At 46.9% G+C, this 18891-nt stretch overlaps 1 protein-coding gene across 2 annotated transcripts in view; it reads left to right on the top strand.

The window, feature by feature from the left end:
• Positions 1–18891, top strand: part of ADGRD1 (adhesion G protein-coupled receptor D1) — a 177804-nt gene that overhangs the window by 19068 nt on the left and 139845 nt on the right. For both annotated transcript variants that reach the window (XM_055550008.1, XM_055550007.1), the window contains 4 exons: positions 9732–9911; positions 14151–14405; positions 17332–17396; positions 18112–18267. In XM_055550008.1, the coding sequence (XP_055405983.1) occupies positions 9732–9911; positions 14151–14405; positions 17332–17396; positions 18112–18267 (656 nt within the window). The remainder of the gene's footprint in view (positions 1–9731; positions 9912–14150; positions 14406–17331; positions 17397–18111; positions 18268–18891) is intronic.

The following is an 18891-nucleotide window of genomic DNA, read 5'->3' as shown; positions in this document are numbered from 1 at the left end:
ACTGAATCCAAATCTGTGGACAGGGCCTGGAGATCTGAATTTTAACCCAGGCCCTCTGGGTGGTTTTCATGGACCAAATCTCAGAACCGCTCAAGGCTGACTCTAGCCCACAAATGTGTTTTGTTTGCTGGCATTATGTCGGTTCTCACAAATTTTCTATTTTAACAAGTTTTCTAAATTGTTTTTTGGCAGAATGCGTGCATGCTAAGTTGTTTCAGTCATGTCCAACTCTTTGCAACTCTATGGACTATAGCCTGCTAGGTTCTTCTGTCCGTGGGATTCTCCAGGCAAGAATACTGGAGTGGGTTGTCACTCCCTCCTTCAGGGAATCTTTCCAACCCAGGGATCGAACCTGCATCTCTTAACATCTCCTGCATTGGCAAGCAAGTTCTTTACCACTAGCACCACCTGGGAAACTTTTGGCAGAATGGGTGGGTTCAAAAAGACTGCCTAACTGTTTGCAGAAACAGAGCCTCTCTCATGGTGCTTTAAATGTTTTTTTTTTTAAAATTAATACTCAACTCCCCTGAAAGATAAAATTTCATTAAAAAATCTCTACTTCTGTATTCTCTTGAAAAATCAGTAAATCCTAGTGTTATCCACCCTCCTGGCGTCAGTTGGTTAGAGCTAAGGTGACTGTCCAATGGTCTCCAGGTTTCCTGAGTCCCTTGGACTCTCAGCTCTCTGGTAGTCCCTTGGACTCTCACAGCTTCCCTGGTAGCTCAGCTGGTAAAGAATCTGCCTGCAGTGCAGGAGACCCCGGTTCATGATTTCTGGGTCAGGAAGAGATTCCCTGGAGAAGGGATAGGCTACCCACTCCAGTATTCTTGGGTTTCCCTGGTGGCTCAGCTGGTAAAGAATCCACCTCTAATGTGGGAGACCTGGGTTCAATCCCTGGGTTGGGAAGATCTCCTAGAGAAGGGAATGGCTACCCACTCCAGTATTCTGGCCTGGAGAATTCCATGGACTGTATAGTCCATGGGGTCGCAAAGAGTCAGACACGACTGAGCAACCTTCACTTTCACTTTGGACTCTCAGCGCTCTGCTTGATGAAACTCAAGGGAAGTGGCCACTCACCTGTGGCTTTCTTAAAATAATATTGAGGAGAGAAATGGTGAGAGTGAAAGAGAGTCCTACAGCATCAGATATTTCTAGAAGAAATTAGAGAGCCTTCTGGGGAGGCAGGAAGCATAGGCATGAGTAGCATTTCATATGCAGGGCTTGATCTGACAAAGAGTGTGTCTGCAAGTTGAAAAATACGGCCTGAGCTGCCTACAGGAAATACGCTGGCTCTCTTATGGAGTCAGTGCCCCTGGGAAGACAGGCTTTTGAGCTTATGGCCTCTGTCATGTATATTAAAGTCAGAGAAACACTATCCCTCTGGCTCTCGATCATCTTTTTCTCTGCATTTCATTGATCACTTCTCCTACCATTGCAAACTCAACTATGACTGAAGATGCAATTCTTCATCTTTCACCCAGGGTCTCTTCTGTTAACCAGGTTCTCCACCACTATGACATTTAGCTTTTTTTCTCTCCAAATTTTGCTCTTCGTTATATCATTTCTCCCACCCTATTTTGGTTATTGCTTCCTTGTAATCATGGAGCTGAGGGGGAAAAAAAAAATCGAAGGATACAGTGTAGAAGCTTCAGCATCTTCACCACTTCTCTGTGTCAAGTGAGAATCAAGATCTTTTTAGGAAAGACAATGAATTTTGGGCCATAGAGTTGATACCTTGTAACATTTCTACTTTATGAGTAAGGTCTCTTGCATTCACTTAACCATGTATATATAGCCTCACACTTTGCTCCTCAATCGTTCTGTGATTTTTAGGATGAATAAGAAAGTCTTAGGAGCCATTCCTAAAGACTGTTTTAGCACCTGGCTCTCTGCACTCTTGAGAACAGGTGAGAATAGATCACTTGAAAGTTTTACCGAGGAAATTTACACAGCCAGACATAATTCTATCCTTACAGCCCTAATGTGGACCAAAAAAAAAAAAAAAAATGGCATGTCATCCCCTTAACTCAGCTTATATAATATAGACTATGAAGGCAGCAAGGCAGGATGTATTTATGCCAAGGAAGTCCAAGGGTGGGTTATTTACTTTAATTGGTTGAGGTTGAATGATGCAATTATCTAAATTGCCAGTCAAGCTAGAATGCTTTTAAGACAGTTTTTAAGATTCTCAAATTTTTCTCACTTTTAAATTTCTTTTATGATTTTTTTTCTTTACCGTATACACATAGCACCTGAACTATAAAACTTGGGCTTTCCTGGTGGCTTAGCTGGTAAAGAATCTGCCTGCCATGTGGGAGACCTGGGTTCGATCCCTGGGTTGGAAGATCCCCTGGAGACCCCCTGGAGAAAGGAACTGCTACCCGCTCTAGTATTCTAGCATGGGTTCATGGAGAATTCCATGGACTGTATAGTCCATGGTGTCTCAAAGAGTCGGACATGACTGAGCGACTTTCCCTCACTCACTAGATTCAATTGAAAAGGAAACTTATCATCCCCAAGAACTGAAACCCAATCATCATTTTTTTAAGTAGAAGATTCCTGCATTGTTGAATTCCATGTGGGTACCATTGCCCACCAGAGGCTCTGAATTCAAGATGTGGCATTTCTTTGTTAAAACAGAGATTAGCAATTGTTACTTACATACAAACGGACTTTCTTCTCATCATAATCAGAACTGAAAGATGACTGAGAAGGGATTAGCGTCTCATACTGTGATTCCTGTTGTATAAAGGCATGAAAGTGAAAGTGTTGGTTGCTCAATGGTGTCTTGATTCTTTGCGACCCCATGGACTGTAGCCCACCAGGCTCTTCTGCCCATTAAATTCTCCAGGCAAAAATACTGGAGTGGATTGCCATGCCCTTCTCCAGAGGATCTTTCCAACCCAGAGATCAAACCCAGGTCTCCTGCATTGCAGGCAGATTCTTTACCATCTGAGCCACCCAGGAAGCCCATATAAAGGCATGCTGATATGCTAAAATTCTCTTGGAGAATCTGTCTAAGACCAGAGTGACTGAAACTATCAATTCTTAGAAAGATGTTGGAAGAAATCAACATATTGCCCTGTACTCTACTGAAATGGGGAGGTACAGATTACACTTTAGGGTCTTAAGAAAAATCAGAGTTAGAAATCTGATTCGATGGCAGAAGCTTGCTGATTGATTGCCACGAGGTGTCTGGTCTTTTCCCAACTTAGCCAGAAAGCCCAAACCTCCCCATCATTGTCTCCCAGCCTGTGCTCTTTTAGACGCACTCAGCAGGCGGCCACTCCGTAGAGATGCTCTGTTATCAGAACCCTGTACATTCCTCTCCTCCTGCACAGTGGCCACACCACATGGAAAACCCGCTTAGAATCCTACAGTTGGTAGATTCCCTTGATGTCTTCTATTTTTTCTACAAATAAAGAAACCAAGGCCCCAGTTCTGGAGGCTCTCTTGACCAAAAACTGGGAGAACATCCAACTCCCATGCCTGAGATACGCTGTAATAAAATTGGACTTTGAACCAGCCAGATCAGATTAAAGGCCTTCCCGACCCAGCAAAATCTCTTTTATTTTCTTTTATGAGATCCTTTTTATTTTGAGATAATTGTAGATGAACAGGCAGTTGTAAAAAATAATACACAGTGATGCCATGTACTCTTTACCCATTTTGATGAAGTTGAGTGGTTAAGTTGAGGAACTTGAGATGGGGACTGTCCTGATTGTCTGTGTGGGGCAGACATCACAGGAGTCCTTATAAAGAGAGAGGGCAGAGGGGCAGAGTCAGAGATGTGGCGATGGTTTAAGATGGGGGAGGGGCTATCTTCTGTACCCATTCATCTACTGATGGACTTTTAGGTCATTTCTATGTCCTGTCTATTGGGAATAGTACTGCAATGAACATGGGGGTGCATGCATCCTTTTCAGTTACAGACTTGTCCAGATATAGACCCAGGAGTAGAATTGCTGGATCCCATGGCAACTTGATTTTTAGTTTTTTGAGGAATGTCCATACTGTTCTCCACAGTGGCTGTACCAGTTTACATTCCCATAAACAGTGGAGGAGGGTTCCCTTTTCTCACACCCTCTCCAGCATTTGTTATTTGTAGACTTTTCAGTGGTAGCCATTCTGACTGGTGTGAGATGGTGCCTCACTGTAGTTTTGATTTGCATTTCTCTGATAATCAGCAACGTTGAGCATCTTTTCTTATGCCTGTTGGGATGGCCTTGGTTTTCATGCCCTCAACTCCCCATTCCAGAACGTTCTTGAGCCTGCTCTGCAGGCTCTGGGTGGTTCTCATGGAAACTTGCTTTTAGGTGGCTGACAGGTGTGGATGAGCTCATTTCATGCTATCACATTGTAGGTGGACATGTGTCTCACGTAGGCTGAGGGCCACCTCTGTTTTGAACAAAGTCCTCTTGGAAACAGAAAAGAATAGAGCATCTCCTTGCTCCCTCTTCCCTGGTGGCTCAGATGGTAAAGAATCTGCTCAATCCCTGGGTCAGGAAGATCCCCTGGAGAAGGGCATGGCTACTCACTCCAGTATTCCTGCCTGGAGAATCCCCATGGACAGAGGAGCCTGGTGGGCTACAGTCCATGTGATTGCAAAGAGTTGGACCTGACTGAGTGACTAACACTCACTTTGCTCCCTCAGCTCACCCTGCAGCAGCTTCCCCAGCACCCTCCCCCTGAATCTGTCACCCAAAGTGATGGTCAGGAAGGAGTGAGGAAGCCATGTGCACATCCTTGTGGTGGCCTTTGGTGGCCTTCAGGGTCAGGAAGGGGACTCATCCTCTATGGACAGTCATAGTCAACTGAAAGTTTGTAAGCAATGGGAATTCAACTCAGCTAGGCTCGGGGGATTTATTGAGAGGCTCCAAGTAAGACTGTGTTCTGGTTATCAACTGCTGCATAACAAGCACTCCCAAACTTAACAAGTGAAATGCAATTTAGCATCACCTCTCACAGTTCTGGGGCTTGGCAGGGTTCTCTCATGGCTATAGCCATGGCAGCCAGGACTGGGTCCTCAGAAGGTGCCCCTGAGCTGGTTTCTCAAGACCACTTTCTTCACTCACATCTGGCACCTCTGGCTCCTCTATGTGGTTTCTTTCTCTACCAGCAGAGCCTGGACTTGTTCTGTGCTCCAAGAAGCCGAAACCTGAAGCTTCCAGACAATTAATGGCTGTCTCTGGAACCTGGCCAGGGCCACTTCTGTCATTTTTTCTTGGTCAGATCAGCAAGAGGGCAGGTGGAGAAACTGGCCTAAGTCTTGGAGGAGAATGGGAAGGTCACATGGCGTGAAAGCAGATGGGCTGGGAGATGCTGTGGCTTCTTCAGGAGATTCAGTCTACCACGACGATCTGGGTCCAGGTGCTTAGATGACGTCACCGGAAGCTCGTGTCTCCATCACTTTGGCTCTGTTCTCAGGAGGGCTTTCCAGGTGTGATAGCAATGTCCACTCAGAGCCTCCAGGAGTCCCTTTTATCAGCTGATGCATGGCCATCCCTGAACCAGTCACTGTGATTCAGACTGCTCCAGCCCTTGTGAGCCTGGGGCTGTGTAATCAGTCCGCTGTGTAATTAGTCCCACTTAACCTAGAGGACACAGAGGTTGTGGGGGGGGGGGGGTGTGGCGGTGATTCTCCCCAAGAATGCTGTGCTGGGTGAGGAAGGATGGATATCCAGGCTGCTACACCACCTGTGGGTCTCCTTGCCCTCCCCGCTGGCCACCGCTCTGGTCTGTCTTGAGTTATGAACGCGCAGGACATGGTGCCGAGTCTGCGGGTCTGGTCCTCTACCTGGAGAGATTCCCTGCCCATTCCTACCTGCTGCTTCTGCCCCACTCACCACAGACACAGAGATGATAATGCACAGCAAGACTTCCGCATCTGTAGGCATTTTTCTCCTCCATAGAATTCTTGAGAAACTTTGTTGTCTAATTCAGTAAGTGAGCTCTCTCCCAAAGAACGTCATCTCCATGACAGGATAGAGAGATGACAGTCGCAGATTCCAGAGCCAGACTGCCTGGTTCCAGTGTTGACTCCATCACTAGCTATGTGGCTTTAGACAAGTTACTTTACCTCTCTGGGCTTCAGTTTTCTCACTTGTAAAATGGGGACCATACTAATCCCTACTTCACAGGGTTGTTGGGAGGATTAAAAGAGTTAACTCATGTAAAATTCTTGGGACATTTTATCTTGCACGAAGTAAGTTCTTAAACAGTAGAACTTATTTTTCTTTTTAAAGTGTTCTTTATATAGCAAGGACATTTATTTCTTGCTTGTTAAATGTTTTACAAATATTTTTTTCCTGGGTTGTCATTTGTCTTTTGACTTTGTCATGGCTTTAAGTTTTTTGGCTTGCAGAATTTTATAATATTTATGCACTCAAATGTATCCATCTTTTCTTGGGACAGCTGGAATTTTTTTTGTTTGTTTGTTTTATCAAGAAAGAACTTTCCTCTCTTTACTTTTGGGATGGATGAGGATTTAATGCTCATAAGAAGAAGAAAAGTGTTGAATCAATTTGTCAATACTGCACTTCTTTTTCCTTTAGACTTTTTCTTCTTTGTATTGACAATTTCAAGCGCAAGAAGCAAAGTTCCTGAAAATACTAATATTAGAGGACTCATTGTGAATCTTTGAAGACTCAATGAAGACGTAAATTGATGTTTAAATACAAGCTCTTCCTCAGAGAGAAATGATTGTTTTGTCGGCCGAATGAACCAAAATGAAAAGCTTGGCTTGTAGAAACCATCATCTGCTTTGATCTTCCCTTACCTAAGCCCAAATTGAATGTTTTATGTTTAATTTTTCTTCCTGGACAGAAAGACATTCCGCCAAGACAGGATTGAGCGAAAGGAATTTTTCAATGCAGCTAAGTGTTTGGGAAAAAATGGACTTTTGTGAATCCCACTGGGACATCGTTTCATAACAGAAGTTTCACAATGTGCTGTGTTCCTGTCCCTGTGAAATTGGTTGTTTCTGAGTGGACAGGCAAAGCAAGAAGGCTTGGGGTTTAGTTTTCGGGCTCTGTGCCCCTGCAGTGGATGGCAGACAGAAGACCTGGGGGACCCCGGGCCTGGGACTCCCCTCCACCTGGTGCCTTTGCAAAGGCAAAGAAGAACAGTGTCTGGGACAGCCCAGATGCTCTCCGGACAACCTACCAAAGTCCTGTCATTTAGTTGCAGTGACCTGTGTCCCAGGGCACTTTTGAGGACTTTTTTCTTTCCTCAATAGCCCTAAGAACATACTCCTGGAGATGTGAAACTCTGCTCTGCAGTCTCTCTGAGCCTCATTCATTATTTCTCGTTTCATCTTTTTAAAAAAAAATTATGATATTGTTTTATGAATTTTTTAGAGACACGTGGTATTATGCTGTACATATTACTTTATTAGCTTTTAAAATGTATTTATTTATTTATTTTTGGCTGTGCTGGGTCTTTGTTGCCACACATGGGCTTTCTCTAGTTGTGTCAAAGTGGGGCTACTCTCTAGTTGCGGTGTGCGGGCTTCTCATTGAGGTGGCTTCTCTTATTGTGGAGCTCACGTTCTAGGGTGCATGGGCTTTAGTACTTGTGGTGTGAGCTTAGTTGGTCTGTGGTATGTGGTATCTTCCTGGACCAGGGATTGAACCTGTGTCCCCTGCATAGGCAGGTGGATTCTTAACCACTGAACCACCAGGGAGTTCCAATCTTGGGCCTATTTTGATCAGCCCTGAGTAACTCCTCTTTCAACATCCCTGAAGCCTGGACTAGGTTGAGGGGGCCAAGGCTGCCTGATTTATTTCCAGCTAGTACAAGCTGTGCCCGTCAGGTTGCATGCATTCTCTCTCTCTCACACTCACACAGTTTACTCTTGTGCAAAGAAAGGGTAAATGTTACTGGAGTTGGAGAAGCAGAGTGGGGGTGATCGGGCTCCAAAGGGCAATGACAGGAGCCTCTAGCTGGTCTGGCCTTTGTCGGCCCTCCCTGGGGAGCCTGTCCCCCTCCCCTTCTCCTCCTTCCTCCCTTGTCTGCAAGGTGATCCTGGGTCAGGTCTTCACCATTAGGACTGGACTTGGCTGTCTTGGCTGCCAGGGCCTCCATGGGCCCTGCTTTGTTGGAAATGAACAATTATAGGTTTCATAACCTTTCAAAGTGGGCTTCCTCTTTGACTAAAAATGCTCTACTGGGAATCTATTGTAAAGGCATATAATCTGAGATGTGCAGAGAGGTTTAGTTTCCAGTTCGGTTTGGGAAATTAAAACTTGGAGAAAACTTATAAAGACTTAGTCATGGGGAGGTTGCTGTTTAAAAAAAATCTACAGGACTTCCCTGGTGGTACAGTGGATGAGAATCCTCCTGTCAATGCAGGGGACATGGGTTCGATCCCTGTTCTGGGAAGATTCCACATGCCGAGGGGCAACTAAGCCTGTGTGCTGCAACTACTGAAGTCTGCGAGCTTAGAGCTGGTGCTGCTGCTGCTGCTGCTAAGTCACTTCAGTTGTGTCCGACTCTGTGCAACCCCAGAGACGGCAGCCCACCAGGCTCCCCCGTCCCTGGGATTCTCCAGGCAAGAACACTGGAGTGGGTTGCCATTTCCTTCTCCAATGCATGAAAGTGAAAAGTGAAAGTGAAGTCGCTCAGTCGTGTCCGACTCTTCGAGATCCCATGGACTGCAGCCCACCAGGCTCCTCCGTCCATGGGATTTTCCAGGCAAGAGTACTGGAGTGGGGTGCCATTGCCTTCTCCGGAGCTTAGAGCTGGTGCTCTGCAATTAGAGAAGCCACCGAAATGAGAAGCCTGCACACCACAACAAAGAGTAGCCCTCACTTGCCGCAACTAGAGAAAGCCCTCGAACAGCAGTGAAGACCCAGTGCAACTAAAAATAAAATAAACATATAAAAAATGTACAGTTCTTGCTTACTTATTTGTTGCTTTACTTATTGGGTGCACCAAGCAGTTTGCAGGCCCTTAGCTCCCCAGTCAGCGATTGAACCTGTGCCCTCTGCAGTGAGAGCAGAGCCCTAAGCACTAGGTCTCCAGGGAATTCCCTACAGTAACTGTTTAGACTGTCATATTGTGCAGTTAAAAACAAAGATGACATCAAGGCATACTTATGAACATTGGAAGGAGTCTATGATAACACAAGTTTAAAAAAATGTGGCTTATAAACCAGTATGTATGAATTGGTTCTTTTCTTTGTAAAATGCTTATGGAAGAGGTTTTGGAAGGATCTGCCTTAATAGATGACATCTGTGCATCAGATTTTTTGAATCTAATCAGAGTCGGTCTCTAGTTTAGGGACCTTGGGCAAACCAGCCTTAGTTTCTTCATCTGCATAATGGGGGTGATAACCTCATTTTGTAATATAAAATTTTTAAGAGGTATATGCTGTGTTTAGTCGTGTCTGACTCTTTGCAAACCCGTGGGCTGTAGCCCACCAGGCTTCTCCATCCATGGAATTTTCCAGGCAAGAATACTGGAGTGAGTTGCCATTTCCTTCTCCATATTTAAGAGGAGAGCATTTGTTTAAAACCCTTAGAAAAGTGTCTGGTACCCAGTGAGCTCTTAATAAATATTACCTGTTATTATTGTCTGTATTTTCTGCATTGAACATACATTGTCTCTAGAATGAGAAAAAAATTACCTTTTGAATGAAAATCAAAAAGCAGGGAGACTGACCTGCTTCTATGAGGTTAAGGCCCATTCACTTTTCATTAATAATAACCGCACGTCTTTCCTGTCCTCAGGGGTCTCCTTCTCTTTTTTCTGGAAGACACAAGGAGAACAGTCCACATCAATCCCTTCTGCCTATGGAGGACAGGTCATTTCCAACGGGTTCAAAGTCTGCTCCAGTGGCGGCAAGGGCTCAGTGGAGCTATACACGCATAACAAATCCGTGACATGGGAGGCCAGCTTCAGCCCCCCAGGTAAGGGCGCCACTGGCCTGAGAGATGCTCGGGGAGGTCGGGGACGGGGGAAGGTGGGAGGAGTTCCGGTGTCCCGCCCCCTCCACCTCCTGATAGGAAGCGGATGAACCCAATGGATGTAGAGCTTCGGGGCGCTGTCCTTGGGGCACGTGAGCCCCTTCTTCGTCCAAGGGGCTGCTTGGGAAGACTTACGGGAAAGGGTGAGATAGCATCCTTTGCTTAGATGTCTGCCTGGTTAGTTAAGGGCCAGGATTCCGTCTGACTGCAGACAGTGTTACCGCGTCACGTTACTTAGTGCACGGGAGCTCAGTTTCCGTGCAGTGAAGATATTAACGATACCTCCTTCACAGGCTGGAATATAGCTCTCGGCCCAGTGCTTATTGTTTCTCCTTTTCCTGTCTTCCCCTCTTTCTCCTGCATCTTCCTTTTGCCTTCTCCTCCTCCTCTTCCATTCCTTTCCTCCATCTCTGGCCCTCCTCCTTTTTAGTGGTGCAAACTTGCAAATGTTTCGACTTTGATGTGAAAAAGCCTTTGGAAAAGAGGGGCTGATGATTGAGGGAAAGAAAGGATGCTGGAGGAGAGGCAAGGGCACCAGGCAGGGAGGGGCCCCGGGATTCAGGAAGGATGCTCCAGGACCTGGGAAGTGGAGGTGGAGGGGCGGGGAGCTGGGTGTGTGCAGATGTGCCTGAGATCCTAGGTGGGTGTTGGGAGGCCACATGGTTCTGTTCCACAGATTCCTGTTTTCTCGGGGGCACAGTGTGATTCTAGCTGACCAGGCAGGAGGGCAAAGGTGTGGGGCAGGCACCTGGGGGAGGCTGGAGGTCTGTGAACTAAGATGGAGAGAGGTGACCAGGGACTCAGAGCATCTTAAGGTAGCATGGAGGGGGCATCCAGTCCAGACTAGAGACTAGGAAGGGAATCTCACAGGTGGAAGGCAAACTGAGAGTCTAGAATGGTCTCCTCCAGGAGGAAGTGACGACATTCCTGCCCTAGTTAAGGAAAACTCATTTTCTGGACCACTTCAAGGAAGAATGCGTGTCTCCATTTTTTTTCTTTTTTCTTTTTTTTTTTAAAACATGGAGCCAAGCAGCCTGGGTCAGGTCTCGCTCTGTACCCTCTCTGCCAGCTGTGTGGACCCAAGTGCCTTACTCACCCACCCTGTGTCTCAGCGTCCTCACCTGTATCGTCAGCACAGTGACAGTATTAGGTCAAAGGGCGACTGTGAGAGTGAAGTGAGTTAACACGAAAGGAACCTAGACAAGAGCGGCGCCCAGGGAATACCGAATGCATCTGCCTGATTCTGCTGGTACTATAAGCTGGGGTCAGGCTTGTACCTCTGGAAAAGGGGCAAATTCAGTGCGTGCAGACTTCGAGAGAACTTTGCACGTCTGCCCTCTTTGATCCTCAGGGCCGGAAATCGTCTCTGCCTCACCTCTCCTCATGGACGTGCATGTCCTGCACCTTGTTCACAGCTCTTATCATGTTCTAACTGCTATCAGTCTCTTATGTAACAGTCTGATCTCCCTGCCCCTTTGGGGCTGACACTGTATCAGGTACCGAGAAGGTTTCTTGGTATGTTTTAAGGTCAAATCTATTGAACCCTGATTGTTCATCTACCCAGAGAAATGGGGAGAATTGTAAATATTTCTGCCTGACATTGTGCTCTTATTTGTTCCTTGAAGGTATTTTCACATTCAAGGACAATGATACTTTTCTAAAAATTATGAAATGAAGAGAAACATTTTTATTTTTATTATTTAAAAATTTTTATGTATTTATTTACTTTTGTCTGTGCTGGGTCTTTGGAGAAGGCAATGGCACCCCACTCCAGTACTCTTGCCTGGCAAATCCCATGGATGGAGGAGCCTGGTAGGCTGCAGTTCATGGGGTCGCTAGGAGTCGGACACGACTGAGCGACTTCACTTTCACTTTTCACTTTCATGCATTGGAGAAGGAAATGGCAACCCACTCCAGTGTTCTTGCCTGGAGAATCCCAGGGACGGGGGAGCCTGGTGGGCTGCCGTCTCTGGGGTTGCACAGAGTCGGACTCGACTGAAGCGACTGAGCAGCAGCAGTGCTGGGTCTTTGTTGCTGTGTGTGGGCTTTTCTCTAGTTGCGGTGAGCAGGGATGTTGCTAGCCAAAATCTTGGACTTCTCTACCCACCAAAGCTGAATAAAAAAACAATATGAAAGCAGAGTTTGAAAGAAATAGAAAGGTGGCTTTAATTCTCAGCCAGCAGAGAGGGTAACACAGTAGGCTTATACCTTAAGAATTGTGCCCCCCCCCCCCCCCATGAGGAGTCTAGGGGTTTATATAAGGCAAGGGCTCACAGTCAGGAGTCAGTGATGAGGAACAAAGGTGATAGGATCTTGACTTCTTCCTCTTGCATTGTTTCAAAGACTGTCATAAACTGGCTTTAGTAACCCAGTCATTGAGTCTGGCAGTTGGGTGGCTCTTTGGCCTTCTTTATGATATGTAACTACAAGGGGAAGGGTGTTGTAAGGATAAACACCAGATAAGGGATGTATTTAGCATAGAGTCAAAGGAAAAAATGTGAATTGTAGCTTCTGCAGAGTTAGGAGGCAGAAGAGCGAACTTAGATACAGACATGCAGAGTTAAGAGCAACTGAAGTAAAAAAAACTAGGACTATTCAGGCCTGCTTACTGTTCCCTTTATCTTCTTTGTTTTCAGGAAAGGGAAAGATAAAAACTCATTCTCTTTTTTCCTTTTCACTGCAACAGGGGCTACTCTCTAGTTACAGTGTGTGAGCTTCTCATTTGCGGTGGCTTCTCTTGTTGCAGAGCACAGGCTCTAGGGCTCGTGGACTTCAATAGTTGCAGCATGTGGGTTCAGTAGTTTTGACCCAAGAGCTCTAGAACACAGGCTCAATAGTCATGGAGCATGGGCTCAGCTGCCCCATGCCATGTAGTATCTTCCCAGACCAGAGATGGAACCCATGCCCCTGCATTGGCAGGTAGGTTCTTTAACCACTGGACCACCAGGGAAGTCCTGACAGTGATACTTTGGACCTGTCTGGGATCCATGCTCTCCTGAGACTGAAGGTTAGAAAGTTGCCCAATCCTGAGCGAGAAGCCTGGGGTACCTGCTTATACATCCTATAAAGGGCCCCTTTCAGCAGCAGGTCACTGGGTGCATCTGAACACTCACTGAAGTGAGGCTCTCTGTGGGGCCAGCTGGTGTCAAAGTCCCGTGAAATTTCTTCTTGTGGGTCATTGTGGTTCTCATGCCAGAGCCATGAGTCACCACCAAGGCTTCTGATGAAGGGTCTGGAGGAGCCAGGAGTGGTCTGTCCTCCCTCAGGCTGCCATCACACGCTCAAGGTCAGGACGGAGTTGGGTACCGGTGGCCTGAGGGCTGAATCAGGCTCTCAGGTATGTCTCACTGACCTGCCTGGGGGTGGCCTAGGCTGGATTAAAAAATATTTTTGAACAAGTTAATTTTTTAAAATAAGCTCTCCTTTTTAAAAGTTTGCTTCCCTGGTGGCTCAGACGTTAAAGCGTCTGCCTGGAATGTGGGAGACCCAGGTTCGATCCCTGGGTCGGGAAGATCCCCTGGAGAAGGAAATGGCAACCCACTCCAGTATTCTTGCCTGGAGAATCCCATGGAGGGAGGAGCCTGGTAGGCTACAGTCCATGGGGTCGCAAAGAGTCAGACAGGACTGAGGGAGTTCACTTCACTTTCACTTTTAAAAAGTTTTTTAAGTATTATTTTTTTTGACATGTACACACTGGACTGACCATTAGTTATTATTTTAATTTAACTTAAAATGGCAAAGGATATCTTTGAACAGGCTTCTGGGCTTTGGGGAGTGAGAGTAACTTCTTTCCTGAGCTCCTAAGACTGAGGGAAGTCAGATGTGTATTATGACCTGTGTGTGTGTGTGTGTGTTAGTTGCTCAGATGTGTCCGACTCTTTGTGACCCCATGGACTGTAGGCCACCAGCCTTCTCTGTCCATGGAATTCTCCTGACAAGAATACTGGAGTGGGTTGCTATTCCCTTCTTCAGAGAATCTTCCCAACCCAGGGATCGAATCCAGGTCTCCTGAATTGCAGGCAGCTTCTTTACCATCTGAGCCACCGGGGAAGCCCATATTATGACTTAGGACTCAACCAATGACCTATATTGTAAGGGAGAGAAATGTGTATAAAACTAGGATAACCACTGAGTGTGGAGCTCGAACCCACGTCTTCAGAAGGTGTGTCTGCTCTTTCCCAGGCCACTACTGGACTCACGTCCTGTTTACATGGAAGTCCGAGGAGGGCCTGAAAGTCTACGTCAACGGGACCCTGAGGACCTCAGACCCAAGTGGAAAAGCGTCTCCTGCCTACGGGGAGTCCAATGACAACCTCGTGCTGGGGTCTAAGCAGGACCAGACCAAGAGCTACGAGAACAGAGCTTTTGACGAGTTCATCATCTGGGAACGGGCTCTGACACCGGATGAGATCGCCATGTACTTCACAGCTGCCATTGGTCAGTGAGAGGGGAGGGGCTGCAGGCCGGGTGTGACGTAAACTCTGGGGGGCGGGGACTTTCCTATCAACCGCCCCTTTACCCGCAGCAGATAGTTCTCTGCTCTCTCCTGCTGGGCTGTAGGTACTGCAGGGTGAATGCGTCCTGATCAGTTTTTTCTAGAACCCCTTCTCCCTAAGATGGAGGAATTCATAATTTACCAGAAACACACTGAGGCGAATAGTCTCATGCTGGTCACCAGGGAATTTTTGAAGTTTGTGATAGATGGTTATGGAAAGTTTTGGGAAGCAAGTGTTCCCGGTCCATTTGATGCACAAATGTTTGCCATATCCCTTTCGCGTGTCAAACTCACCCATGGACCCTCAGAGAGCACCCCTGCCCACCTCCCTTCCTGCTCAGCACAGAGCGGTGGTTCAGATCAGGGACCTGGTGGACCGGCAGACCTGGTTTCAAAGTCTCACGCAACCACGATGAGCCGTGGGACTTGGGAAGTCACTTTGTTAAAAAATTGAGCTAAAATTCATGTAGTGTGAATGTCACCATTTTACAGTACACGATTCAGTGGTACTTACTATGTCCACATGTTGTGCAACCATCCTCCCCAGAGAAACCCAGCCCCCATGAGCTGTCCTCCCCATTTCCTCCTCCCCTGTCCCTGGCAATCACTAACTTACCTTCTCTGTGGATTTACCTATCCTGGATAGTCCATATAAGTGGAATCATATAATATGTGACCTTTTGTGGCTCAAGTGATGTCACTAGGGAATCTGTTTTGGACTTTGCCTTCTTTTGTTTTCTTGTGGTGCCAGGATGGCTGCCATTCCCTCCAGGAGCACATTCCTCCCCCCCACCCCCCTATCCCCACGAAACCTTAGCAGGAAACAAGGAGCTTCTTTTTTCTGTCATCCACTACAACCCGGCTGGCCATCACTGTTGTTGGCCCACACTGACCACGAACCAATTACTGTGGCTGGGGATGTGGAATATTCTGATTGGCTTAAGCCTGGCTCACAGTCCACCCCACTGAAATGGCAGTGAGGTCAGGGCTCCTCGCACCAGTCCCCCTCCAGAGCACAGTCAGGGCGCTGATCTCGGAGCCACTGTGCAAGCAAAACCAGCCTATATCCACAGCAGCCTCTGATGTCTCCATCTTTCACTGAGAAAACAGAATTCATTCCCTTTCACAGAGGTGACACAAGACAAAATATACCGTCCTTTAGGAGGAAAAAGGATATCAATCGACAGCAGTTTATTGCCTAAGATTCCGAGATTTGTCACCGAGAGACCAAGATAGCATCTGTACTTGTGTTATTGAGAGTCTCAAACGACTCCTGCCTCCCCAGGAGCTTACTGTTTTAGCATCACTGGAGAGAGGCTTTAATGTTCCTGGCCCTTTTAGCTGTCACAGCAAAACCTGTCACCAGGACATCTCTGGCCTCAGGGATGTGGCCTGTCAGTCTCCCCATCCCCACCTCCACCCCACCCCTCCACCCCCCTGCTGCCACCATGCAGTGTGTCAGGAAGTCCCTGCAACTGAACCACGTGTGTGTGTTCACCCTCACTCTTCACATTTGGGGAGGGCTCTGTGCAATTTTGGGAGACTGGAGAAGTGTTCTCTTAATACTTGTGTATCCTGGGGGCTTCAGGTCCTACCTTTACTGAACCAGAACTGGACTCCTAATCCCACATCACTTTGGGGGTTTGGTTCTGAAGATAGAGGCCATGATGTAAATCCTGTATTGAAAAGTGTCCCTCAAAGACCCCTCAAGACCTGGTGTGGGGCTCCTGGACCATTACTTAGTCCAGCTCCGCTGGGTTCAAGGCAGCGGTGCTCAGACAGACATCTAAGGCTGAAATCCAGCTGCTGTGGTGCTGTGCCCACAGGACAGGGTAGAACCTGTTCTTTGCATAAAGATCTGTCTGTACATGAAGCTGTGAGCTAGGCTGCAGGTGCCCAATGGGGGAGCATTTCCCTGGGTGACCTGTCTGGAGGGGGCCCTTCTCCTAATCTCTTAGCTGTTGACAAACAGGCAGAAAACAGTAAATCATGGCACATGTTTTGTCTTGTTTCTTTTTGCCTGTGCTGGGTCTTCGTTGCTGTGCACGAACTCTCTCTGGTCGTGGTGAGTGGAGGCTACTCTTCCTTGTGGCGTGCAGGCTTCTCATTGTGGTGGTTTCTCTTGTTGCAGAGCAGGGGCTCTAGGCGAGAGGGCTTCAGGAGTTGCAGCTCGAGCACTTAGTTGCCCTGTGGCATGGGGGAGCTTCCCAGACTAGGGGTTGAACCTGTGTCTCTTGCATTGCAAGTTGGATTCTTAACCACCGGACCACCAGGGAAGTCCCATGGCTACATCTTTGGTTTTGGATGTCTTGATGATTGTGGGCATTCATAACTGACCGCATGGGGTCTTTGAATAGAATCCTTGGGATGGGAGGGGCTCAAGAAGATGGTCTCCCCACCACTGGACTCGGTTCCAGTGTCATCTTGCTGGAAGGGAAGGGGCCAGGTTCCCTGTCTGTCCCAGCCCAGTGATTCACAACCCTCTGTATTTTATGTCTAACTAGTCCACAGGGTGATGGAAATCCATTTCTTTTGCTTTTTTATTTATTTGAAATTGGTGCAAGCTTGTATGAAATCATCTTTTTATATGATGTTTTGCCTGAAGGGTGTTTCCAAGCAATTTAGACTATAAATGGAAAAATAATTTGATCTGTGAAAATCCATACAATCTCCCCATTTGGCTGATTTATTACACCTTTATCTTTCCAGAAACATTCCTACTCACAGCGTTCTCAGGGTCTCTTAGTTTGTGTCTGAAACTGGTAGATTTTTGTTAAAAAAAAAAACCAAATAGGCCTTCCTGAAGGTGAACAAAGTGACCATGTTTCAGTTCTTAATTAAGTATTATTATTATTATTATTTTTCCAGGAGAGCAGCTTTCGCTGTCTTCAACATCTCCCAGCTTCTCCGTGACACCCACAGTGAACACCATGGTGAGCAGATGCGTTTAGTTTTGCCCCCCATCTTGGTGATGTCTTTTTGCTTGGACTATGTGCCAGGAGAGTAGGGATCCCATTAGACTGACTGGCTCTGTCTTGGTAGCCAGCGTTAGCACTAATTCTTGACGCTCAACATGACTGAAGGGAAGACCCTTGGCTCCCCGCGACCTGTAGCCTCAGGTGCCCACATGGAGTCAACAAGACTTACCAGGGATCACCCAACATGAGGCTGTTTCTTGGTGCACTTGGCACCATGACTGGAGAGCGAGAAGGAGGTGTCCTGGACACTTAGCTTCTCTCTGTACCATCTTCTTCTGATGTTTGAGGAAAGGATCCATTCCTTTAGAAAGTGTTCCCTTCTGATATGAGCATTTGTAATCAATCAACTTTCCTTCCATGAGAACTTTAATGTAATAGCAAAGGAACAGACTCTAGAACCACCTGTTTGGGTTCAAATCCCAGTTCTCTCATTTATTTCTGCATAAGCCTCTCCATGCTTAGTTTCATCTATCAATCGCGTGTGTATTTCATGAGGTTGTTGTAGGGAGGAAACGTTAATATATGTTAAATGGTCACAAGAGCATATAGGAAGCACTGTCATCATGATTATTACGGTATGAGAAGTATGAGGCCCAAAGGACAGACTGAACTTCTGTAGACATCTTGGCTTTAGTTCTTAACAGGAACTCGTGTCACTGATTTCTTTCAGGCGCCCACCGATGCCTACCATCCCATCATAACCAACTTGACAGAGGAGAGGAAAAACTTCCGGAGTCCTGGAGTTGTTCTGAGTTACCTTCAAAATATGTCCCTCAGCTTACCCAATAAATCCCTCTCAGAGGAGACGGCATTCAACCTCACCAAGGTAAAGGCTATGTGATTTCTGTGCCCAGTCGATCAGGGATGGCAAACTGCCAGACCATGGCCGACAAGTGTGTCTTGTTTGACCTACATGGAGCTGAAAAACTCAGAAACTTTTATATGGAAGTCTGGATTTCAGAATTCTCATGAACAGCCAGATGGCGTGGACTACGCACTGTGTAGTCAGCTCTACACAGCTTGGTGGAATTTCCTTCAGATGAGACTCGACTCTTCATCTCCTTTTCCCAGTGTCCAGCCAGGCTGGCCTGTCTCTCCATCTACCTGGTCCCTTCGCATGCCTAGTCTCTTCAGTCGTGTCCAATTCTGTGACCCTGTGGACTGCAACCCACCAGGTTCCTCTGTCCGTGGGAGTCTCCAAGCAAGAATACTGGAGTGGGTTGCCAAAGCCCTCCTCCAGGGGATCTTCCTGACCCAGGGACCAAACCCAGGTCTCCTGCATTGCAGAAAAATTCTTTACTGTTTGAGCCACCAGGGAAGCCCCACTTGACCCCTGTAGGCATTTGAATTTGCAACTCTGGCTCTAAACTCTGCTACCTCACTTGGCAACAGCTAGAATGCAGAGTTGGGTCTTTGGCAGATTTAGCCATGGGGTCATAGTGTGACCCCA

This window comes from Bubalus kerabau, chromosome 16 (assembly GCF_029407905.1).
Source record: "Bubalus kerabau isolate K-KA32 ecotype Philippines breed swamp buffalo chromosome 16, PCC_UOA_SB_1v2, whole genome shotgun sequence".
Classification (NCBI taxonomy): domain Eukaryota; kingdom Metazoa; phylum Chordata; class Mammalia; order Artiodactyla; family Bovidae; genus Bubalus; species Bubalus kerabau.
This window is presented reverse-complemented; position numbering and strand designations above follow the sequence as displayed.